Raw genomic sequence first — 25,748 nt, 5'->3', positions numbered from 1 at the left:
GTTTAAAAAAGTTGTTTATAATATAATACAATATAATATAATATAATATAATATAATATAATATAATATAATATAATATAATATAATATAATATAATATAATATGAGCCCTGCGACAGACTGGCGACCTGTCCAGGGTGTTCCCTGCCTTTGCCCCAAGTCAGCTAGGATAGGCTATAGCACCCCAGCGACCCTCATGATGATTAAGCGGCGTATAGATAATGGATGGATGGATAATGTAATATGTGTACATCAATTTGGACCAAGTCTGGAAGTACGCATGCGCAAGATTGACAGCGCAACGCACTTCACAACAGCAGCTGATACCAACCAGCTAGCCACAGCGATTAGCGTTTTGGTTTAGTTTCCGGCAATAACCTAATCGTCATACATACAGTTTCACCTCGTTTGAGAGAGCCATAGTTGGATTTAGTTCACACGAATATGGCAGTTGTACGTAAATGCTTTGAGAGCTCTTCGTCGGTGTAGTTAGCGAGCTAGCTAGCTAGGTAAAGTTGATAGCACTGGATGTCACCGAGGCTAGCTGGCTAAGTTACAGCGATTCGTTACAAGCTGGCATCGGAAAAACTTCACCGTCAGCCATGGGGATATTATTTACGAAGCTATGGAGGCTTTTTAATCATCAAGGTAAGCAGGGGCTGTGTTTTTTTTAATCCAGAAATTGCTAAAGATGTATGCGGGTTCGGTGGTTAGAGAAGGCCCATTGGACTGCTCCCTTCTGAGAAACTGGCTTTCTCTTCATTACGGTGTACATCACTGTACGTGGTTTTAGGTTTTATTATTGCTCATACATCACTTACATAACGTATTGTTAATGTGTCGCCTTTTGTCTGGGGTTGAATGTAGTTTTTCCACCAGTTCCCAGTACCGTCTCTGGGTTAACTGTGTGTTAGATTATTTATAAAGTGCAGGTTCATGAAGCCAAGCAGATCCCCGGTTAGTGATCTTGAAACTGTAAACAGTCATTGCGAAACCTGTGTAACATGAAGCCCGACGTATGGACCAGTGGTGGCCGGTATTGTGTGTGGAGATGGCTACACAAACATCACAGTGGAGGCAGCTACATCAGCACAATACTCGGGCCAGTAAGGATCAATGAATGATTGTAGAGTGAATCACACTGACTGTGTACCGCCTGTGTGGTCATATCATCCTATCAGTGTTAGAGCAACAATACAGATAACCCGGAATCCATTCATATCTGGCTTAATTAAATTAGATAGTCACCATTTGAGATGGCACATGCATGTCAGCTTTAAAATAGAGACACCAACAACAAAAAGGTTTTATTTCAGTCAACATTGATCTCTTGTTAAGCACCATATTTTTCAATGTACACAGGTAGTATTTTAGTGTTGACAGTAATGAATGATGTACACAAATGCATTATTATGCACATTAACAGGGATGAAGAGATGGTCTCACCTTGATCTACATAAAATTAAGGAAGCAATTAAATCTCAGAGACTCTTTAAGGGCGACTGGGGTGAAGTGGTTGCACCACAGTGAGGTTAAGGTTTTTAGTGACTGGCCAGGACTTGGTATCACTGCATCAACCACCACATGCATCTCAACATCAAACTCAGAGCTGGGAGTGCATTGCTGAGGTAAAGTGGGACACAGAATCATGGGTGTTTTTAGACTAAGAAGCACATCTTGCATGGGCAATCGCTGGTCCCTGCAGGGATGGATGAGGATGAAGAGAGGCCCAAGTGGATAAGTGGACCAAAACGCCCCAGAAAACCTGCACAGAAGCCACGGAGAGAGTGTCAGAGGGCAAATGGGCATACTGAGGGTTGTTCATAAAACCCATCTTTGTGTTTTAATCATGAGTTTGCATGATGGTTGGTGGATTTAAGTGAAACCGTTTTTCCTGTTGCTATTTCTAACATGTCTACTGCCGATAGGAATCGTTTTATTGCCCAGAACAACTGTTAACGATTCCTCTTACACCTCTTCTTGCAAAGTTTCTGGGGCACTGATTTTTGCCACTAAACGTTACAGTCATAATGAAAGTACCAGACAGAAGATTTTATAGCTGCTTGATTACCTGTGAACTTTGCTCTATTTTACTTGTACCCATCTGTCTGTAAAGCTTTTATTGTAACCCCTGAATCTAACCCCAGCTGCACTTTAAAGTCCCTGGAAAAGTTACCATGACTGTACCCACCTGATTCATTCAACCCAGAGGAACAGCAGAACTTCATTTACAAAGATGAGAGCATGTGATGAGACATTACAAACCTGATAGTCTTGATGGTCTTTTTTTTTAAATGCTTGAGGGTAATGGTAGAAATTAAGCAACATATCATGTTATTATCTCGCGTCCACGTGATCTTAGGTTTGGTCTGAAGTGTTTGCATTTCTGTCCATTAATAAAAAAGGAGGCTAACTAAGCTATCTAACAAACTGAGCAACAAATGAAGTACACGCTGTAGATATAGAGAAGCTAACACGTTCATATTTACAGTATAGGGACAGAGAGTTTTTGGTTTTTGCTAACCTTTTCAGTTTAGATAATTTATTATTGTTTTAATGTTTTTTTTTCTGATCAAAAATGCACCCAGTTTGTTAGTTCCACTCAAAAATTGCCTTGTTTGATAGTAAATCCACTATCAAAACAAGCAATTGTAAGACATCTCCGTGAAGTTTGGGAGTTAACAGTAAATAGACAAAATATCTGTCCGAATAGGTTTTAAAAAATAGTTTGAAAACTTACTTGTGATAATTGGGGGCAAACCAATGCAACCTTTGTGCAGTGTGTGTAGTTAAAATGTATGCGAACAGTTTTGCTCACACCTGCATGACCTTTTTATTCTACACACTACACTGGTTTTATGCTCCCGCTTCTTCCAGTTGCACTGAAGTAGGCAATGTAGTGAGCTTTGTGTTACATCTAAGCATGCAGTCTGTTGTGTTTGCAAAAGCTACAGTTTTGCAGAAGTAAGGTTAGTCCTTGTCTTCACAGCTGTTCTATTATGTTTAGGTTCAGCATTGTCGAGTGGCATTAAGTCCCACATTTTGCCCTTGTGCAAATCTGTTTGTGTCTGCTTTCACATCCTCATTTTTGTAAGGTTTTAGTTGCTGCAGGCGAACTGTATGTGATAATTCTGTATATGCAGATGAATTTTTACCTTGCCAAAAATAGAATTTAAAGGGTTTTTTATTTTATGGTATGTTGCAGACAGTTTAGCGGAGAGATCCTTGTAATTAATTCCTTGTGTGTATTATTCTAGCTACATGCATATTCTCTAACTAGAGACGTCATGTCACTCTGTTGAGTGTGTGTGTGTGTGTGTGTGTGTGTGTGTGTGTGTGTGTGTGTGTGTGTGTGTGTGTGTGTGTGTGTGTGTGTGTGTGTGTGTGTGTGTGTGTGTGTGTGTGTGTGTGTGTGTGTGTTTATACGCAAAGTTCTAAAACCTAGCAGTTTTTAAAATTAAAAAAAAAGCAGTAGTTGAAACACCCTGCTGATGCTGTGATTTATTTAGAAATATCCCCTCATTCAGATTCAAGGTGAAAGCTACGTTGTGTGTGATAACCAACCCTACTTCACTATTATGAGTTGGTTGAAAAAAATTGAAAATAGCTTTGTCATCTCCAAATTTCCTTACACATTTTGGGAATTACATGCTAATTTTACAGATATTACTCTAGTTGTAAATTAAATTATTTGTTTTGATGTGTGGATTGTATGGCTGCGTAAAAGTCCATTTTTAAATGCATCTATTTTTTTAGTCTTGAAAGCAGTAATTTGATGTATTTTCAACTCAAAGATTGCAAACTGAAAGAGTTTAAAAACAATACCTAAAAAGCACTGGGAGCCTTTGCCCTCTACTCTCATATCAGCAGAAGACCAAATACATGCGTAGTTTGCATGCCTTTGTGTGTTTGTTGTGTGATGCTCAGTTTTTCCGTAGACCAAACATAAAGCTTTTTCTGATAAGCTGTACTTAAATACATGTATACAAGCAGAACAGTGTGACCAGAGTGTAGATTTGATGTCATTCTGTCATGCTCTAGTTTCTCTCGATTACCCATTTGGCCATATCTAATAACACCAACCAGTTTTTGTTCCTCTTCTGTCTTCAAGTCTCTCTTTCTTGTCGTGAAAGCTGAAACATGGCAATATCATTAAGTCCTAGATAATAAAAGAGCCATTAGTGTTTTTGTTGCCTGAAGCAGGGTATTATATCAGGAAAAAAAAGATTTATAGACAAGCAAGCAGCACTTTTATCCCCCATGCTGCATCGTCTTTTCCTTCTGTCCTATTCTTGTGCTTACTATAGGACATCTTAGTATTGTCGTGTCACTTCAGTGTAACAACAGCAAGATAGCAATCGATCCACTTGTCACATCTTGTTGGTCTTTTTCACAGGTAAAGCCGCTTTGTGTTAGAAAGACACTCTATGTGCAATCTCCGCCGCTGCTGCTACTTTCAGCCTGATTGTACAAGCTAGCTTAAGACCACCCACTAACTCATCTGTAGCTGTGAAAGTACACCGTTCACAGCACCACAATGTTCCAGTGATGCTCGATGTGTGAAGCTACTCGATTTGGTACCAAAGGGTAGTGCTGCACACAAAAAAGACTGTTGTTTCGATCTGTCAGTGCCGTTCCGCATCAAAAGACATCTTTTAAACTGATTACTTGGCTGGGTTTACATAAGAGTGATACATCAGTCAGTCCTTAGCAGTTAACCCACATATTAATGTCACTGTTGATCTGTGAATTCTTTGTATTGCCTTTCAGAGCACAAAGTTATTATTGTGGGCCTGGATAATGCTGGCAAGACCACAATTCTTTACCAGTTGTAAGTAATTTCAGTAAGCTACTGTATATATCCTCACAGTTTTCTCAATCCATGTAGTGCGCAAACAAATGTTAATTTTGTGAATGTTACTTGTATTACCCATAACATAAAGATACTGTTTTCTATTTTGTATGTTTTAGTTCAATGAATGAGGTGGTACACACTTCCCCTACAATTGGGAGCAACGTGGAGGAGATCGTTGTCAACAACACTCATTTTCTTATGTGGGACATTGGGGGCCAGGAATCTCTTAGGTCATCGTGGAATACATACTACACAAACACAGAGGTAATAGCAGGTTATCCTGGTTCACTGCTAGTAATTAAAATAAACAGAAGTGTTTGAACTATTAACAAGGGTGATAAAATGGCAAGACTGAATTATCTGCCAATATTGACTAAATTTACCGCGCGAACATGCTGGCCAACAAATAATGAGACTTTGCAGCATATAAGCACATAAATCTGACGATAACACTGACAATTCAATTTTTCAACTGTAAAACATCCTGCTTAACAAGTGTCCAAAAAGGAATCTTTGGAGCTTTGAAGTTTTTTTTGTTTTTGTTTTGTTTTTTCACATTAAGTGTTTGTTTTTTTTTTAAATGCTATTTGCCAATGTATTGTTACTGCATTTTTAAAATACCTACACCTTGTACATATTTATACTGGACGATGTCGCTTGATCGGTATTCGACCCGTGAATTTGTCTGTAACCATGTCGGATGTTACGATCCAAACAGATCTGAAGTATTCAGCTCGCTCCTCCGTATAACCATCTATCACTTTATTAAATCTCACTTTCCGTGACTGAAAATACAATTTGTTTTTGACCCAAATGTAGAGGAAATGTTTATTTTGAAAAATATCTACCGGTATATTCATGTTGACAATGCTGAAATACCGGTCGGACCATAGTTAAACTGTCCCTACAAATATATTTCATCTGTAAAAGCTATGTACTATTAATTTGCAACAATTTCTAAATAACTGGGAGTGTCTGCAGAAACTACATAAACACATTATAATATAGTTGTGTGGCTAACCATATAGTGCTGTGCATAAGGTTTAAGTGTACGGTAAAGTTTAAATGCAGAGTCAGCAATTTAATAACTAGCCTTTATTTCTCCCCATCTTCCCTCTTTAGTTTGTAATTGTGGTGGTTGATAGTACAGACAGAGAAAGGATCTCTGTGACCAAAGAAGAACTCTACAGAATGCTAGCACATGAAGTGAGTATCATACAAACTGATAATGATGATTATAATTATGTCATTTTATTATTTTGTTACATGTATTCATAGAATTATCTGCGGTTTATGTCACTCATTGGTCATTTCGATATAAATATTGAGTTCTGGGCAGAGACAAACGTCTATTAACATGGACATATAATGAAAAAATTGTTTATCTGAATGAATGAACTTTGTGTGGCAAACAACTCTTGATTCAGAAAATAAATGTTTATTTAAAGGACTCGCATGTAGGATTTAGTTGTATTTAGTGGTGAGGTTCTGGGTGGTGTCAACCAACTGACTATCCCTCACTCTCCAAGTGAGTAGGAGAAGCTATGGTGTTTAGGTAAAAACAGGAAATGCCCTCTCTTGCCACAGTTTGGTTTGTGTGTTCTGGCCTACTGTAGAAACATGGTTGCGGTACATGACAGAGTCCATGGAAGAGAACCTGCTCCCTATATTCATTCAATTCATGCTAATACACTAATGACAGCTTAATTGTGAATGCTATGCGCCATGTCTGCTATAATATCCCCCAAAATACTGCACACTAGTTCTTTGTTAAGGAGAATGTTGAAATATTGTTTTTGATACTGAAAGCAAAACACAGTCAATTTTCCCACGAAAATAGAAGTGAAATCATTGTGCTCAGTAGATGACGAACAAAAGGGAACCACAAAGTGTGCAGCAGTTCATTTATTACATTTGTTTTGTCAGTTTACTAAAAAAAATCAGCAATTTTCCTCCTTGGCTCATATTTGGCAATTTAAACTAAATAAAAAGCGATATATATATATATATATATATATATATATATATATATATATATATATATATAATTAATTTGGTCATGTGTGCGCCCTGTTTTTATTTAGAATTTGCATATAAATTACACATATCAACAGACACAAGTAATACTAACTGCTGTGTAATTTATACTATCCTACTTTGAATCAGTTTTTGGGATGAAGATTTATTTATTACTCAAGCTTATATAAAAATGTAGGGCAAAACCCATCGTAGAAACGTAAAAACAACTGACCAAGTTGAGCAATTCCACTGCCTGACAATCTCAGATGGATCAACAGGTCTTTTTAGCTTTAGTGATGGAGCACCTCAACTCAAACTCTTCAATTATATGTGTGATTCTACTTTACATTTTCAGACAAAGCTATCAGAGTCATTAAAATGAAATGTTTTTGCAGTTTTGTCTGCAAGGGTTACCATATGTCTTTCAAAAAATAAAACATATCTACATTTTCTCACACTTTTTCTTTGTGATGCCTCTGCTCTGCCCTCCAGGATTTGAGAAAGGCAGGACTGCTGATCTTTGCCAACAAGCAGGATGTGAAAGGTTGCATGTCTGTGGCTGAGATCTCCCAGAGCCTCCAGCTTACCTCTGTTAAAGACCACCAGTGGCACATCCAAGCCTGTTGCGCCCTCACTGGAGAGGGGTAAGAACTGCAGTTACTTCTCAGTCTTGTCTGATGAAAAAATTAAATTTCCATGTATGCACAATTAGGCTTAGATATAAGAAAAGTGTGGCTTTATCCTTTGTTGTATTACAGTGAACATACAGAATTTTGGTTTTAATGCTTGTCTATCTGCATTCCTACCCCTCTCTCTTCCATATCCCTGTTCCTCTCTGACATTCCCAACTTCTTGTTCACCTCCAGGTTGTGCCAGGGTCTTGAGTGGATGATGTCACGGCTGCGTGTGAGATGATGACCTCAGTGGCTTTGATTAGGAGTGTGCCCTTTCTGTCATTTTTGTATTTTTTTTCTGCCTCCAGACTTGAGAAAGGGGCTGAGGTCAGTGATGGACAGCCCCCCTCCTCTTTCCTGTGGAGCCGATACGGGCAGAAGCTGCCAGGATGTTATATTCTTCTGTAATAATTTATTTTACAAAAGACGTCTGAACTGAGAACAACAAAAAAACTTGACCTTTTTCACAAGGACAACAAAGAGACTTGAATTATTTAAACTGAAATTTCTGCACGGTTTTCCTTTCAGCAAAACACAGAGGTCAGCAAAGTGTCTGACATGGAACTGTACATGGACTTATTAATCAGCTGTGTGTGAGTCTAGCCCACGGTGGCCTTGCAGTATTGCCGGACTGGCTGTGGTGGTTTTTATTGCCCCCTGTGTGTACAGTCCAGTATTCTCTTTTAACTTGGTGCCTGCAGCAGAATGTTCAAACGGTGACTGAAAAATGCAGACAGGAGGGTAAAAAATCACAATGTACCCTCTTCCTTTCAGTCCCTATGAATAATCACTGAAATAAAGTGTTTTTATCTGTTTCAGGTGAATTTGCATTGTGTCATAAATGAGTGGTTCTTTCAGGTGACTTGCTAGATTTCTCTTTTATCATTGACTTTTATAGCACAACTATATTGAGTTTTGTGTATGTAACATTCTTTTTTTAGTCCTTTAGGGAGCAGAATGTGTCACATGAGCTCGCGGTCCCTGGTGCTTTTCAGGGAGCATGATGAGCAGCTACAGAAGTAGAGAGGACAGAGTAAGACAGCAGAGGGATTCAGGAAGAGGAGAAGAAGTCAGGCTCCAATGTAAGCAGCACAAAGTAAGTGTTTAGTGCAGAGTAGCAAGGACTTGCCTAGCAGCGTTTAAAAAGTTTAAAGGAATGAGAACGAACAGAAACCAAAGTCAAAGCCAAAGTGTAATTGGTATTCTGATGCCTCCACTGCCTCACTTTACTCGTAGGCATGACGACTCCTCAGCTGATCTGTTATGGTGAGGCAGTTTCTTTATACAAAGTCAGCAAACAGCCTTACCATTAAGCACAATACTTTGACTTGTGATTATCCTTTTGTGACATCTTGGCTTCCCTTCATTTTGCTTTATGTAATAACAGGCCTATGGATACCTTTAACAGCATGCCTCTTTCAAATGTTTTTAATATTGGGCTTCCTGTTCTGGTGTGAAATGAAGCATTCATGAGTATTTTCTACTTCAGCATTAAATCAAATTCCTCTCCATGATATATAAAAGGATCACCAGAAGCAACAAGCCCAGCGTTGTAGCGCTTCACAGCTTTTTCAGGCTAAAGCTCATAGTTGGGGCTTTTATTTCAGAGATATTTCATAAGTTGTTTCTTTGAATACAACATGACCTCCAGTGGAACTTATTTACAAAGGTGGGACCAAATGAAACTCTTAACAGTTTAATACAAACCCTGTGCATTAACAAGACAACTGAGCTGAGGAAAAGACCATACGATATATGTGGAAGCACTAGGAAATTTCAAGGAATAGGTCCTCCTGGTGGCACTTTCATGGTTTCATGGTTTTGTGTAGTCTTTCATTTCTGTCTCACCCCGTCACAATCGGTTCTGTTTTTTTTATGTGCATGTTTGAAAAGATGTGTTGACTGTGTCATTGTTCCTAAAGCTGGCAAGTCTGACAAGGTTTCATCTTCAATTGAAACCCTGTCAGACTTTAAAAGTTGGCTTTACTGTTGTGTTGTTTTGTAAGGTAAGTCAAACCCAAAAAACTCCGTTACCAAAATGCCAAAACCTAGAATAAATAAATCTTCACAATCATTTTTTGATATACTATATATGTGTGTCCATTTGCAAAGAATCCACAGTGAAGAATTGAAGACTTGTGTGTCACCACAAATGTGTTTAGAAAGCCATGTCCTTTGGCATCGTGTCTGGCATCTGCTTTGCAGCACTGACCAACCCAGGACATTACTTGCTTCTTTTAGATCTAGAAAGGTTAGGGCAGATGCCCATCTTTATCCCTTTATCTTAAACCCATTTAATTGTAAACAACATATCCTGTGCTTGCAAAGTCACTCCATGACGGACCAGTTAGTTTTAATTTTAGGCGTCTTACCTCACTGAAATCCATCATTTTTTTTGGTACTGATGGGCCAATATTTATAGGTGGCTGTGTTGGTGTTGTGGTTGTGTTCCCTGCAGCTGTTGTGTTCTGATCTCTCTGGTCATCAGTAATTTTTTTCCAGTGACTAAGCATCATGTACCCCTCTCTAGGTGCTCATCAACTGAAATAATGAATGTAATGTTTCCGTAGCCTAAAAAAATATTTCACCTATTAGCAATTAAATCAACTGGAAACACTTTTTTTTTTTGCTTGTTTTGTTTTGTTTGAAGTGCATTTATCGACAGTGGCCTTTTGGACCTTTGTACCTTGGGGAATGTGTTGTCGTTTCACTTTTTGAATGTCTTTTAGTCAATGTGGTCACAACCAGAACATTCCAGTTATCTCTAAAATGGAGAACTAAAAACTTGAGAACATAAAACCAAAACCTGAATGTCAGATCTTGAAAATTTGTGCTGATTGTGTCTAATGCTAAAAAGTCTGACAATTATGTAAATATGTTTAAACTATTGCCACAAACCACTGTGTAAGTGATAAAATGTGATTACTAAAGAATATTTTGGAATCTAGGTCAACTCACCCTTCGAAACTAGCCTTTTTTTTTTTTTTTTAGTTTTGTAGATTAGATGAGATCAGGACTGCGGTGATGTTGCTAATGAGAACCAGCAGTTATCCAGTGCATCACTGAATGGAGGGCTGTTACAGCTCTCAGGAGGAGGACAGACAGAGGGAGACATTCAGCTGCTGCTGTCCATCTTGGTTCTGGGTAGCACCCTGCTCCTGGCAAAGAGTGAATAAAGATGTACCACACCAGAGAGATAGAGGTACATCATTTGAAGAGGAATGTGCCTGTCACATTCTCCGACTTCTACATGTTCACAGTTGCACTCAGATTGTGTGAAAGTTGACTAGCTCTCCGCTCTGCCAAATAAAAATTTGACATTTTGCTTTATTTTTGACCTGAGTGCCAATTACTTGTGATACAAAAGCATGCAGTGGTCTGCCTACTGGAGACTTGTGCAGTACATCCAAACCTAGTTGAAAATTGGGGAATTTTATCTAACATTATGCCAATGCTTTAGATGCTGTGATATTGAACATGAATATGAACATATCACTAAATGGAAAAATTCTAGATACTAAGACATCTAAAATATTTTCATTATTTTCCAAGACTTAAAATAAAAACGGTTTGGTGACGTTTGCAAGCAATTAAATGCAACTAGTAGTGCTCCACGGGGCAATATGGTCACTTTTAAAATGCAAGTACAGTTCTTCAACTGGTTAAAATAAAGTTTATAAAGCAACATAGCCACAGACATCTAAAATATTTCCTTTTAATTGTAAAGCTGAATTTTGGATTTCAACCCAAACATAGCATGTTACTGCTCCTTAGAGAAAGTGTGTGCTCAGGTGCAACAGTATGAATCAGAAAATGCTGCCACTTAGTAAATGCTTTTGTTTGAGTGAATTTAGTTTTAATAAAGAGTTAGAACAAGACAATGCTTTCAGAAAGTAAGGTTTAAGCTGATTTTACTAACCTTAAATGTACTTAAAGGGGAAAAAAACAAAAGAAAAAAGAAATCTGTATTTTATGTTTTTTCTTTCAAGAAGGGAATACAACATGAATATCCACAGTACTTTATCTATCTGTGATCTGAAAGGAAACATGTCAGGTCTTCAATCTTCATTCTTGTCATGACTTGCTTAGAATGACTAAAGATTTGTTTACAGGCTCGTCCTCATTCCAGGGCGCATCAGTGATTTATGAGCATTTATCTTTTTTCAGATACAGTCAAATTGAGTAGCTATTCATTTGTGGTTCATATTCATGGTAGCATATTATTTCTTGTCTGTCTTCAGTTTGATGTTGACCTGATTCTTGACAGGATGTCGCTCACTCAGAATCAGCTGACAGATGACCTCAACAGATCTGACACTCACGGCCATCATGGCCCTGAAGCTGGGCTTCTCCTCATACTCATGTTCTCAGCTGTGGTCAGACCTATTTCCAAATCCATGGCAGAAAAAACAACATTTGCTTTTGTCAGCATCACAACTGCCGCTAAAACATCCACACGGGGCGTTACTGTTCTAGTGTGGGTTTGTGTTCTTGAGACCCCACTGCTCACCCCACTGCCTTCCTCATAACTGTACCGCTGATGCATTAGCCTCAACAGGTGCTCTTAGGTATATTTAGAATTTGAAACCTGAGAGCACTGGCCTGTGATTGGCTGCGTCAGCCACATGATAACCTGGGTAGAAACCGCAGCTGTGTGCTGTCGCCCAGCGTTTCTCTGGAGGGAAGCTGGGAAGGCTTTGGCGGCTTGGGAGACCATTGAACTTTAACATTACTGGTAAGCAAAGGAAAGGATAAAAACCCAGAAATATCCATGTTTTCTACCACCTGCATGGTTTTCCATCTTTTTGGACATCCGTTGTTTCTATCCCTTGCTGCCATCTGGATTCAGGAGGAGCTGATTGAGAAACAAGGAGTTGTGAACACTCTGTTGCACATCGATGGAGTAACTAAATAATCCAGAATTGCAAGACTCAAGCAAGATAATGCCAGTCCCACCTTTGGATGTATCTGAAATTTCTACAGCAGCAACCTGTCCATTTTGTCTTCTTTCCAAAATCTCAGCACCTGGCTGGCTATTGTGTCCTTCTACCTGAACTGTTCTGCCTCTTTCACTTATTATTAAATAGAGAAATGTATGTTTTAATTCAAAGATAGGGCAATCAAGTGCTAAAAAAGGTAGTTAGTATGCCATCCTATATTTAACCTGCAGCCTCAGAAGGCATTGCATCTCCATTTGCTAAACAGAGTCAACCAATCAGGCTGTGGCATTAGCTTACATGTCAAATAGCTAAAGCACTGTTGGGCAGCTGTCACCAAACTTCAGCCAGGAGGCACAGTTCTTTGAGCCGTGTTGTGGCATGCAAGGGAGGAGGGGCGGCTGTAACAAATTCAGAGGCCTATTATAGTGCCTCACCTTCCTGATCTGCTCTTCTCCCAGTGTGATTACTTACAAAACATTTTTGTGAGGTGTTTCATACATTTTATTATCTTGTTTAGGATTGGGGCAAATCACAAAGTCGGAGTCAGTTTGAGACCCTAGTGGATGTGAGGCTTCCTTATTGTCAGGAAATACTGCAAGAATCTTTTGCTGGTATGGCAAGAATATTGGTTGAACAATAATATGCTGGTGTTTGCTGTTTAATATCCTTTTTTTTTAATAGGGGAATTTGGTTCAGCAGGGAGATGACTTGGATAATCCTTATATAGCCCTGCTGCAGCTGTCCTTTGATTCTCTTGTTTAAGTCCCAGTTTATTCTGTATGAAACTTTGCCTTGATGCTACTGACAGAATATGCAGAACATTGTATGCTTTCCCTTTAGATATGTCCAATATTACCCAATCAGAGCTGAAATAATGAGTGCCTAATAATGCAATCTGTGTTTTGTGTAGAGCTTCTACAACCGACCCAAAAATGGCGGATAATGAAGATTTTGATGATCAGGAGGAGGAGGAGGAGTATGAATTCAGCGAGGTTGGTGGACATCTTCTCACCTGGTCGTGTGTATTGTAAAATGCAAGACTGCTTTTCTTCATTTTCCTTGCTATGCTCAATTCTTTTTTCTCTTTTTTTAGCCTAAATATGATTAAGAGTTGATTTCATTTAATCTCGTAGCGAGAGACTGTCCACTGGATCTGTTGGTCCAGTGAAGGGCCCTATGAATAGTTAGTGACGATACCCCTTGCAGTCAGCAGTTCATGGAACGGGGCATCCATGTCTGTTGGTGTTATGTTTCAGATGGACACCTTCTGGTGGGTTTTAAGTCCTATATTGCACCATAAATCAAATTATAATGTCCTGGTGTCCTGTTAAATGCCTTTACCTGAGCCACATAGCATGAAAAATGGAGTCTTGTGATGTATTCATTGCACAGTTGTCAGATAAAGTAATTTTTATTCCACATGCATTTGTATATGGCTGTACAGCATTCATTTAATTAGAATACTGTTGAAAGCATACAACTATCTCCAACATACCTAACTTATGGTGAATAACTTTTGTCATCATGTAATGGTACCCAAATTACGATAGTATCCTTCCCATGTAGCTTAGGTGGTGCTATAATAGGATTAGATACATTCTGAGAGTGTTCCAGTTTCTGGAAGTAACCATTTTGTATTTTGCCCTCAGTGACCTTATTGCATTTTATACCGATCATGCCATTTGGTGTTCATCATAGTCATATTTTCCTCCAGCTTATACTATCAGATCTTAAAGAGTTTTTTATTTTTCTTGTTGCATTGAGAGCCTATTTTGTGTGTGAAATATTGTCTTGTTCAAGGTCTCCGTTCCAGTGTCTGATGGAAGAGTGAAAACAGAAGGCTAACACTTAATCTCATATTTCCTGGTGAAATAGGATTAAAGTTGGCCTCGTATATGTTTGTGCGTAATATTCCTGATATCTTATAGGGGAGTCTGAATGATTGTTCTTGGCTGTCACAATATTATCTCATCATATCGAGCAATCTTTTTTTTTCCATCATTCAACTCCCATATAACATATCAAGATTTACCATCTTTATTACAAAGATGTAAATCGTTTGGGAGGTGGGACAAGTGGATTAAAACCAATACACTCTGATTTCACTACCACTTTCATCTATACTGTGGAGAGAAGTTGCATTGTTTGCAGTAAGAAGTAAGATGACTTCTTATTTGATCTATAGAATGGGGAGAAACATAGTGCTGTCCAGGTTACACAAAGCAATAAATATATAGTTTATAGCACAGTCGCAAGAACTTAGAAAGTCTTTGTTAGAAAGTGTAGTTTTTTTTAAGTTTTTGTTTTAATGTACCTTGTAAATTGTTAGAATTTCCAGGATTTTCTTTCTCTTAATGTAAAAAAATCTTAACTTGTGGGGCCATTGAGAGGTGGAGTGTAGAGTTCTCTGTCTGGCATTCAGACAAATTTAGAAATGGACGTCTCCAGTACAGTGGCAGGGAGATGGAGAGGAGGAAGGAGTAAAAGGAGAGAAACTGAGCAAGGGAGAGAGGGAGGAGAGAAAATGATACGAGCCACTGTCCTGTAAATCACACTGTTAACGTCACACTACAAGAAATGTAGTTCTGGGAGGTGGTTGCATGAAAAAACATGGTGCGAGAGAGGCGTTGTTTCTGCTTTGCATTGTAGAGATTATTGAAGTTAGTTGTAGGATTTCATATACACTTATGGTTCTCTCCTGTCTGATAGATTCAGATAATTGAAGCCTCTTACAGATTTTGTTAAAATGATTGAGATGTTCTTTCTCTCAGCTCTGGTTATTCGTACATTCAGGTAGATTTGAAGGAGTGGTTAGCGTATAAAGACTCTTAGCTTGTGTGAGCTTTCACTGTGCTGCTTCTTTTGAAAGGGGAAGTGTATTTCAGACAGACTGCAAATTAGAAGTGCTATTCATGGAACAGTATATATGTCAGAGTGCTTTCGGCTACTGTAATATGAGTTGCTTCTCTAGAAAAGAATGTTTTGCCCTTAAAAATGTGGTTAATCTAAAGAACAAAACCTGCCTAATAGTGTCTATCCATGCAACTATTTTTTTTATTTACAAGCTTAAGTTAAATTTTAAGATAATCATCTCCATTCTAATATAAAGGGGATGAGATATGCTTGTTTTGAACAGTTTTCAAAAACTATTTCTTATGATAGAAAATACTTCCAATACAAACAGACTGTGGGTTATTCAGAGTAGGGGTCAGATGATTTGTTTTTTTAGGACTAATACTGATATAGTTTATTACTACGAAATTTTTGAATACCACAAACTCCAACACAAAACTTAAATAAAATGTCTTGTTTATTCATGTTTTAAGTGAATCATGATGTGTAACCATTCAGATAGTACTATGGGTGGGATATTCCTTGAGGACATAGACTTCAGACAGGGAGAAATTAGTGCATCAGAGCCAAAGAAGTGTATTTTTAAACTAGTTTGTTGTTGAAGTAAAAATCATAAAAATACTGATAATTGAAAAAATGGTGAATATTAACTGGATAAAAGGCCAGACCAATATTTGGTCAACACCTCATTCATAGTAGGGCAGGGACTATTTCTAGAAAGATAAATTGCTGTTCATTTTAGATGGGAGCGCGGTAAACTAATTTCCCTCTATTTGGGGTGAAGGCAAAACTCTCTAAGACAGCAAATAAAACCAAAAACTACATGCATGGATAGATGCCAATAGAGACCTGAGAGGGAAAATCAGATTTGGATACTTAGGTGAACCAATTCTTTAAACCCATGAGAGATGTGTGTGAACAGATGTGGAGATTATAAAGCCGTCGAAATAGTTTGTGTACTGCTTTGTGCTGTGGCAACTGATAATAGCAACAATGATGTTTGAAATGACAAATAAGAATAGAATTACTGTCATGTGAAAGCCAGGTGTTTTTAGACTTGGTTAGAGGATCAAAGATTTGGAGCGATCAAGCTCACATAGCACTGAGAATAATTATGACTCTTCATCCTTTGTATAATACTATCTTAATTAGACTGCAGTCACAATTACATCACACTATATTCACCGCTGGGGATCTGAGCATTTTTTCTGTGACACTAATTGAGTTGAGTGTTAATCAGTTTACTGCAAGTTCCTACAAAAATCCCAGATGACAACATTCTGATTTGATGGAGTCGATGGACCGTTTAGGGGCATTTGATAGAACAGCTACTAATGTGATGCATTGTTGAAGGATTTCCTACTGGAGGTGCCAGTGACAGTCTTTGATGAATACCAGAGCTTTAGAAAAATCACCCTCAATCCAAAAAGTACTGTGCTGTTTCTCCCATAACGTGTTCTGGTTTTGAAAACCCAGAGTGAGTCCTATATGACAACGACTACCACTGGCAAGAGTCAGTTCTTTCAGGTAAAGCACCTTTTCCCCAGGCACAGTGGTTAATGCAGGGCAGGATAGCCCTGTCACCCATTGCCTCCCATGTCTTATGATGCATTCCCTCCTTGTCTGCATGCCTGTATGGGTAATTTTATTACACTGAGTGCATAGTGTCTTTAGTATTGATGGGTTTATAGAATACTAGAGATGTGAGTATAACCCTGTACAATATCACTTACATGTTAAATAATTCTCAGTTGTATCTCCTCTCAATAACTGCATTAAATCTGAGTTGGAAAGTCAAGTATTTCCCACCTATTAACAATCAAAACCAAATGCTTTAGAAGAACTGTACTAAAAATGCAGAACCCAAAGTAAAAATTCAGTGCAACCAAAGTATACATACATGTGATCACTGATGCTTAAGTTAGAAAACCTGTGATCACTAACACTAAAATGAGTGTACTTGTGATCTCCAATGAGTTTAAATGTATTAACAGGGTATGAAAAAAATCAATAGACACCTGGACAGTTTTGATTTTGTCAAGTTAATCACCAGAATTGGTCATGTTGTAGGATCTTAGCTATAGCATCTTATCCATAATATTTGTATTAGTTACATTAGGTTCTATAATTTATAAAACAATGGGGTCTTAGCTATACTTTAGTTAGGTTATTCTCCATACTGTAAGGTCTTAGCTTTAATATATGTTATACTAAAGTAAAGTAGTGTTTTAGATGTGTTATGTATGGTTTTAATTCCTAAAATGTTAAATTACTCTGGTAAAATTACACCATAAATCCCACTGCAGGGTCTTGACCCCATTTTTGAACTTGACAATTTTTTTTTAACTGTAAAGCACATTGGTGCCATGGCTGTTGTTTTTAATGTACTACATAAAAAAAATGTGACTTGACTTCGGACTGTGTCTATCTGCATGTTTATATTATGGCTCCACACAGAAAAGAATTGCCCAAGAATGTTAAAAATGTGATAGTTAGGCTTTAAAAAGATGAACAGGATATAGGACAATTGATGACCCATTAAAAATCTGTGAATACGTAGTGGTAGCAGCAATTAGGAGGCATAGAACAAGCCATGGTGGCACTAATCAGACCTACAACTGTCCTCCTATAACAACACCATGGACAATATTTTTCTTTCACAATCTGGCTTTGATAAACAGAGTGGCAAGTTAGGCACAGAGGTTTTAATTGGAAATCAGATTTTTTGTGAAGAATTGTGCATAACCAATAAAACCAATAAACTTTACCGTCCATGAAAAAAACTCATGGTTGCTCTTTGGTACAAAATTGCAAGATGAAACTTTGCTACAGACCATGAATATTTGAAGTACATTCTTTGATCAGATGAGACTAAGATAAATTTGTTTGGCTCAAATGGAGTCCACTGTGGTTGGTTTAAACCCTAGCCAGACTACCACAGTGAATACATGGTCCTGACAGTGAAGCACGGAACAGAGAGTGTGTTAAAATGGGGGTCACTAATTGGGAAGCCTGTTAGGAGATATGACAGTTATAAAGGGTACCATGAATACCTGTGGATATACTAAAGTACTGGCTGACAAGATGACTCCCGATCAGCTGAAGCTTGGCAGAAAAGGTGTGTTCTAATATGATGATGATCTGAAGTACACGACCAAAGTCACACAAAAGTCTCTAGAAACAAGAATAAGGTTGTTCTGGCCATGATGTATCCTCACTTAAAACAGTCTTTTTTATGAACAAATACCCAACTGTTCAACTTAGATGTTATGCAATTATTGTATGGTGATACACTTTGAATCATGTGACCTTTAAATGATATTGCACAGAGGTGCACTCACAAGCTGTGTAAGATTAGTTTAAGCGATTAGAAATCAGGTAAACTCTACAAACTTTTGACGTAATGATGTGACCTCCAAGAAGAAATGGCTACTTTTTTGGGGCAGTTGATCGGTTTTTGTATACACGTGGACAAAATTGTTGGTACCGCTCAGTTAAAGAAGGAAAAACCCACAATTCTCACTGAAATCACTTGAAACTCACAAAAGTAACAATAAATAAAAATTTATTGAAAATTAAATAATCAAAAACAGCCATTACTTTTGAATTGTTGATTAACATAATTATTTAAAAAAACAAACTAATGAAACAGGCCTGGACAAAAATGATGGTACCTCTATAAAAGATTGAAAACTATTTGACCAGAGTGACATGATTAACTCAGGTGTGTCATTTAATTGACATCACAGGTGTTTCCAAACTCATAATCAGTCAGTTTGCCTATTTAAAGGGAGACAAGTAGTCACCCTGCTGTTTGGTGAAAAGGTGTGTACCACATTGAACATGGACAACAGAAAGCGAAGGAGAGAATTGTCCCAGGACATCCGAAAAAAAATTATAGACAAACATCTTAAAGGTAAAGGCTATAAGACCATCTCTAAACAGCTTGAAGTTCCTGTGACAACAGTGGCTCATATTATTCAGAAGTTCAAGACCCACGGGACAGTAGCCAACCTCCCTGGACGTGGCCGCAAGAGGAAAATTGATGACAAATTGAAGAGACGGATCGTTGGAATTGTATCCAAAGAGCCCAGAGCAACCTCCAAAGAAATGAAAGGTGAACTCCAAGGCCAAGGTACATCAGTGTCAGATCGCACCATTCGTCGTTGTTTGAGCCAAAGTGGACTTCATGGGAGACGACCAAGGAGGACACCACTGCTGAAAAAAACTCATAAAAAAGCCAGACTGGAATTTGCAAAAATGCATGTTGACAAGCCACAAAGCTTCTGGGAGAATGTCCTTTGGACAGATGAGACCAAACTGGAGCTTTTTGGTAAGGCACATCAACTCTATGTTCATAGACTCAAAAACCAAGCATACGAAGAAAAGAACACTGTCCCTACGGTGAAACATGGAGGAGGCTCAGTAATGTTTTGGGGCTGCTTTGCTGCATCTGGCACAGGGTGTCTTGAAAGTGTGCGAGGTACGATGAAATCTGGAGAGAAATGTGCTGCCTAGTGTCAGAAAGCTTGGTCTCAGTCGCAGGTCATGGGTCTTCCAACAGGACAACGATCCAAAACACACAGCCAAAAACACCCAAGAATGGCTGAGAGAAAAGCGTTGGGCTATTCTAAAGTGGCCTTCTATGAGCCCAGATCTGAATCCCATTGAACATATGTGGAAGGAGCTGAAACATGCCATTTGGAGAAGACACCCATCAAACCTGAGACAACTGGAGCTGTTTGCTCATGAGGAGTGGGCCAAAATACCTGTTGACAGCTGCAGAACGCTCATTGACAAATACAGAAATGGTTTAATTGCAGTGATTGCCTCAAAAGGTTGTGCAACAAAATATTAAGTTATGGGTACCATCATTTTTGTCCAGCCCTATTTCATTAGTTTGTTTTTTTAAATAATTATGTTAATCAACAATTCAAAAGTGATGGCTGATTTTGATTATTTAATTTTCAATAAATTTTTATTTATTGTTACTTTTGTGAGTTTCAAGTGATTTCAGTGAGAATTGTGGGTTTTTCCTTCTTTAACTGAGGGGTACCAACAATTTTGTCCACGTGTGTATTTTGCTTCTTTGTAATTTTACTGGGCAGAACTTGAGATACAATGGTTTAAACCTTATGCATACATGCTGCTGAGCCTGACACTGCATGCGCCACATGGCACTCATGGATAATAGGTGCTACTGTGTATTCAGTGCTTCTCTTTTGCTTGTCTTGTTCTGTCCTTCAGTCACCCTTCATCCAGCATGATCTTAGCACATAATAATAATTACATTATTCTGACTCACTGACTTTCGTGTAGAATATATTAGTGCTGAATAAATACTGACTTGAAACACTTCAGTTATTGAAGGTGAGTAATTAGAGCAATGACTGTTTTGCAGACTCAGACAAATCAAATTGGTAAGAGCTTGTCTCTTCAGTTAAACATTGTCAAAGCATTATTCAAACAGCAATTTTCCATTACACTTATAATATGTCTTAAATTATCTGTTTCGACAAAGTATCAGTAAGCCTGTTCCCTTTGTGGATATAGTTTTGCTTTTTGTCCAGTATGTTTTTTGTAATTAATACATGTACAAGTCTGTTTGTCAGTTGGATAGTAACTTGTATTCTCGTCTGTCCTCCTCTCAGTCTGGGTTGCCCACCAGGAAAGTCAGGAAGAAGGTCAAGGTGGATACTTCCAAGTTCATGACTCCATACCTGGCCCACAGCCAGAAGATGCTGGAGCAGTTCAGCCATGTAAGACACAAGTTTAAGACCAAGAATCAATATGCTAGTGATTATGAGACCTAAATTATCTAAAAAAAAAAAAAAAACTTTAAAAACATTTTGGTTGACATGATTTTCACTTTCACTTAATATGTGAACTTGTCCTGCTTTATATGTCATGACTGTTATATTGTATTCACTCCTCATTGTCTTTGACAGAACAAGTACCGCCAGGCGTATGACATGTCCAGAGGAGCACCTCCTGCCTTCATCTCTGACACCCCTGAAATGATTCGCATCAGGAAGGCCCAGGAGCAGCTTAGTGAGGTACTGCTTAAGGATGGGAGCAAGAAGGTTATTGGAATGGAAGATTGCTGGTCAGAATCCCCTCTGGTGAAAATGATGTCATTTAACTTCTGAACATGTCCATATGGTGTTTTTATATGCTGGAAGACATATAATGAGAGAAACAAGTTTTCAACACCATGGTTGATTGTTTCCACCTTTAAGCTACAGTGTGCCAATGACTGAGTTTTAAAAACCCAGATTCAGACTTCCAAGGTTTCATATGTAACAAAACTAAAGAACCAAACCTGTTAACTTGCACGGTGGGACTTTCTGTATCATTATTTGACTTTAGAATTATATGCTGCTCGAGCATATGTACCTAAATTACTCCAATATTACAACCTGAGTAGTTTTACAAAGTTAGAGCACCAAATATGTAGCATCTCATCTCCCCAGTTTTATGATAAATGTAGTTGATTATCATGGAAAATACTAAATATGTAACTTTCACACACAGAATTGAGCTTAAATAGCTCATTTGAGCTTTAAATAAAAATTTATTCTGTAGCCAATCAATAAGCTAAGTAGTAGGAATGTGGAGGAGAGATTCTGAATGCTTGTAAGCAAATGTAAAAGTAAAGCCCAGTTCCTTAAACTTGATTTGATCTTGCTGTAGTCGTACATAATGTGAATTTGCTCACCTTGTGATCAGGTTAAATACCGCATGGAGGGAATGAAGGCTCGCACAACTAGCTTGTATGATGGTGAGGCCAAAGAGGTCACCCACGTCAAGCGTGTATCTGAACTGATGAGCAAGGTAAGTTAGCTGACTTTATATAAGCATAGAGATGTTTGAAAATAGACATTTGGAATTCTATTAATAATTAAATGTTTGTCTGTTGTAGGTTTTGTACAGGCAGAAATGGGACGAGGCTAAGGACAAGTATCTGCTGCCACCTGATGCTCCTGAGCTGGTCTTGGCTGTGAAGAATGCGGCTAACTACAGCAAAGTAATGTGGCAATCAAGCAATGAATTTGAACACCATCTAATTTTATAATTAAATTTAAAGAGTGTCCGTTGAAATATTTTGCATGCGTGGAGTAGTAATGACTTTACATCGTGTTCAGAAACTTTACACGGAGGCCTGGGACGAAGAGAAGACCATGTACTACCCTTACAGCGACAGCCCCGAGCTGCGCAGGGTGGCCAAGGCTCAGGAAGTCCTCAGTGATGTAAGTCAAGTTTTCTATCAATAAAACGGTGTTCCATCAGTCAGGCCTTGAATAAGTATGGTTTAAATACCTGCAAAAGACACAGTATTGTGACAGACATGACTTTACATATTATAGTAATATAGAATATAAAAATTAATAGTAATAAATCATAAGGATGTTGTCATTTGCTTATTAGACACTTTATACTTTAACTCCTCCAAATTTTGTAAGATGACATTAAAATCAGTGATGCAAATTGCATTTGCAACATTAAGACACTATTCACTGGGCATACATTCTCACTTGGCTAAGTCATTTCTAGGCAGTTTTTAAATAGACTTTCTATTACAATATATGTAACTATACTTGTACACGATTTTTTTTTTGTCATTTGAAGCTATTTTTCGGAGAACAAAAATTAGGTACTGTTTGACTTAAGTCACTTTTCCAGAGTCAATCATTAGCGTGCTCTTTTATTTTTTAATCCACCAGAGCTGTTATTTCTCACCAGCTTTGCTGGCAGATTGCAATTCAGCATCATTCACTCAGGCAAGCAACTTTTTTTCAGGGTCCATTTGTTTGTGCTGAGTCAGATGTATCATACACAGCAGTTTCCTCTCTCTATGAAGGCAATTAAAATTGTCTTTCGTGTTTCTCCTTCTTCTAGTGTTCAATTGTTTAACCTTTTCTGCTGATGCTGGGAAACTGCCAGCCAATTTAGAGGCAGAATTGTGTGCGAAGGTCAGATATCAATGTTGAAGAATTAACCACCTTCATGAATTTCAACTCCTGCTTTGTGTGACCCTGCAGGTTCACTATAAGAAGGGTCATGACCAGCGCAAGGCCAAGTACACCTCCTTGGCTGATCCTCCTGAGGTGGAGCTGGCCAAGAGAGTGGCCCATCAGCGCAGTGATGTAAGTACAACAATACTGAACTGTATCACAGTTTGTAAATGTAAAATCCTCAGAAACACAGGAGGATTGAGGAAGAGAAGGTGATAAATTTAACAATTTTCTTCATCTTGCTTCCTGTAATTCAATTGCCAGGGTGTTAAACCCACAAACACATACCTTTTGAAGGCAAAAATCACTGTAACGCTTTAAAAAAATGAGAATTTGTGTTTGTTTTCATGCACTCTCAGTGTTATTTCCCATTCATAAGTGCACAAGTCACCATGGACAGATAATAATGATTTTGACAGTATTTTTGTGGCTGTACATATATAGTATACCCACTCCACTCTTGAAAACTATAATTACAAAGAATCCATTGTCAGACATTTTCTGTGCCTTTTCTATAGAATTGATTAGGATCAGTATCTGCACTTAAAGTCATTTCCTCCCCATCATTATGACTGCCATTTAGGTTATAGAGACACAGTCCATTGACGCTTCTTTTAAAGGTCAGCTAATATTCTTTCTCACAGGACATGCCATTACAATGTCAAATGGGCACAGGAGAGCAATAAACCTAAATGTGGTGCCGGAAAAATGTATTTTAGATGCTGAAACTTGTGTCTTGTACAGTGCACTCATAAAAATAGGGCCACCAACTAGGTCTAGCCACTGCTAGGGATAAGTGGCCACCTGTTCTGTGATATTAGTGGCCACACTTAAATAAAAGCAAGAAGCTAAAAATAGTTTGAATTTATAGTGATGCCAGTCATTCCTAATCTGTTTTATTTAATATATAGAGATATTAGTACAGCTAGTATGATGAATCTGTTCTTTACTCAACAGAAACATTACTGTTTTAGAAAAAATACATGCCCTCATGTTGATTCTTATTTATTTCCCACAGCTTAAGTACAAGGAAGATTACAATAAAAAAGTGAAGGGTCAATGGTGTGAGACGCCCTACTTCGACGTGGCCATTGCCAGGGTGGCGATGGACAATCTCAGCGATGTAAGATCCCACAGAGCAAAAAGACCTCCAGAATTCTACTTTTTTTTCTGTATTTAACTTGTCGTCTTTTGTTGTTTTAACTTCCAGAGAAAATACACACAAACCTACGAGAATGAAAAAGACCAAATTTATTTCATGCAAACAGACACGCCTGTATACGAGACAAACAAGAAGGCTCGTATTGCTGCTAGTGAGGTGAGTACACAAACACGCACAAACACAAAGGTATCGGGATATTTTTATAGGTCCTATCTCATGTGGAAGACACGACAGTGAGTTGACCCATGTCTCAGAGCAGAGTGTGAGTCAACAGGCTGAGGCCACTCTGACGCAGAGACACAGTGTATTGTGTCCACATTGCATGACTGAGAGAGCTACATTTGGTTCATTGTCGCTGCACAGATTCAGTGTGTAGTTTCACTGGTATGCAGTAACAATATATGAGACTGTGTGAGGAGGCTTTTCAGTTCCTGTATATCTCATAGCCACCCACACACACACACACACACACACACACACACACACAGTCACACATAGTCAGACACAATGCAAACACGCATCAGTTTAAGAAATGATGAAGACACACTAACATAACTGTACCACTGTTACGCGAGCACACCCCATTAGCACACTTTCATCTCCTTTTACTCATACTAATCTGTTTCTGTCCTTAGGTCCAATACAAGAAGGATTATGAGAAGACAAAAGCACAGTGTGACTACAACACCCTCCCCGCCACAGAGAATCCTCTTCTGAGACAGCTCAGATATGCTGGCACCATCCTCAGTGATGTAGGTGTCAAGGAAAGACTTTTTGCACAAGAAATCCCAGCTGTTTTTTTCTCATAGAAAATACAAATGTCTTTTATTTGGAGAAAAACAAGCTATGAAACCTTAGAAATTAGTACAGCCATGTTAAATTAGCATAGCTGGTCTCCTTGTGTGTTTATTATCTAGACAGAGACGTTTGCATAAATTTGACAGCTACTCTTATTAGACACTTAAACCAAAGTATAAAGTGACTGCTTAAATGGCTGAGGTGGTTGTGGGCGCAATATATGGTCTCTGACATGCAGTTCCTCTAAGTGGATTGTAATATTGTGGTTCTAATTAAACCCTCTGGAAGACAGTTGCAGTGCTCTCTTGCATACAGTGAGTTAACTGATGTCAAAAAAGATCCAATTAATGCAGGTTATCAGTCTTATTTGTTTTTTTTACAATTAGTCCGCTTCATGTACATACAAACTGATTATTTCTGTTGCTGCTCATGT

The 25,748-nt window shown here is 38.2% G+C and overlaps 2 protein-coding genes across 3 annotated transcripts in view; both read left to right on the top strand.

Annotated features, from left to right (window-relative positions):
* The first annotated feature begins 266 nt into the window (after positions 1-266).
* On the top strand, positions 267-8,375 carry arl5a (ADP-ribosylation factor-like 5A). The gene is made up of 6 exons (XM_022201466.2): positions 267-647; positions 4,770-4,830; positions 4,971-5,118; positions 5,977-6,060; positions 7,366-7,517; positions 7,740-8,375. The coding sequence occupies exons 1-6, from the start codon at positions 602-604 to the stop codon at positions 7,786-7,788; spliced, it is 540 nt and encodes a 179-aa protein (XP_022057158.1). The 5' UTR covers positions 267-601; the 3' UTR covers positions 7,789-8,375.
* A 116-nt stretch (positions 8,376-8,491) lies between these two features.
* Positions 8,492-25,748, top strand: part of neb (nebulin) — a 71,010-nt gene continuing 53,753 nt past the window's right edge. For both annotated transcript variants that reach the window (XM_051958882.1, XM_051958883.1), the window contains exons 1-12: positions 8,492-8,643; positions 13,398-13,479; positions 16,817-16,867; positions 20,992-21,099; positions 21,289-21,396; positions 22,070-22,174; positions 22,263-22,367; positions 22,486-22,590; positions 23,383-23,487; positions 24,374-24,478; positions 24,566-24,673; positions 25,153-25,269. In XM_051958882.1, the coding sequence (XP_051814842.1) occupies positions 13,420-13,479; positions 16,817-16,867; positions 20,992-21,099; positions 21,289-21,396; positions 22,070-22,174; positions 22,263-22,367; positions 22,486-22,590; positions 23,383-23,487; positions 24,374-24,478; positions 24,566-24,673; positions 25,153-25,269 (1,077 nt within the window). In that variant the 5' untranslated portion in view covers positions 8,492-8,643; positions 13,398-13,419. The remainder of the gene's footprint in view (positions 8,644-13,397; positions 13,480-16,816; positions 16,868-20,991; positions 21,100-21,288; positions 21,397-22,069; positions 22,175-22,262; positions 22,368-22,485; positions 22,591-23,382; positions 23,488-24,373; positions 24,479-24,565; positions 24,674-25,152; positions 25,270-25,748) is intronic.

The sequence above is a fragment of the Acanthochromis polyacanthus genome, chromosome 14 (genome assembly GCF_021347895.1).
Source record: "Acanthochromis polyacanthus isolate Apoly-LR-REF ecotype Palm Island chromosome 14, KAUST_Apoly_ChrSc, whole genome shotgun sequence".
NCBI lineage: Eukaryota > Metazoa > Chordata > Actinopteri > Pomacentridae > Acanthochromis > Acanthochromis polyacanthus.
Note: the sequence above shows the minus strand (reverse complement) of the source record. Positions and strands in the feature narration are given on the sequence as shown.

Coding starts and splice junctions, on each gene's coding strand:
- arl5a (XM_022201466.2), top strand. CDS start 602: ATGGGGATATTATTTACGAAGCTATGGAGGCTTTTTAATCATCAAG. Junction 648..4,769: donor GAGGCTTTTTAATCATCAAG/GTAAGCAGGGGC, acceptor ATTGCCTTTCAG/AGCACAAAGTTATTATTGTG. Junction 4,831..4,970: donor ACCACAATTCTTTACCAGTT/GTAAGTAATTTC, acceptor TGTATGTTTTAG/TTCAATGAATGAGGTGGTAC.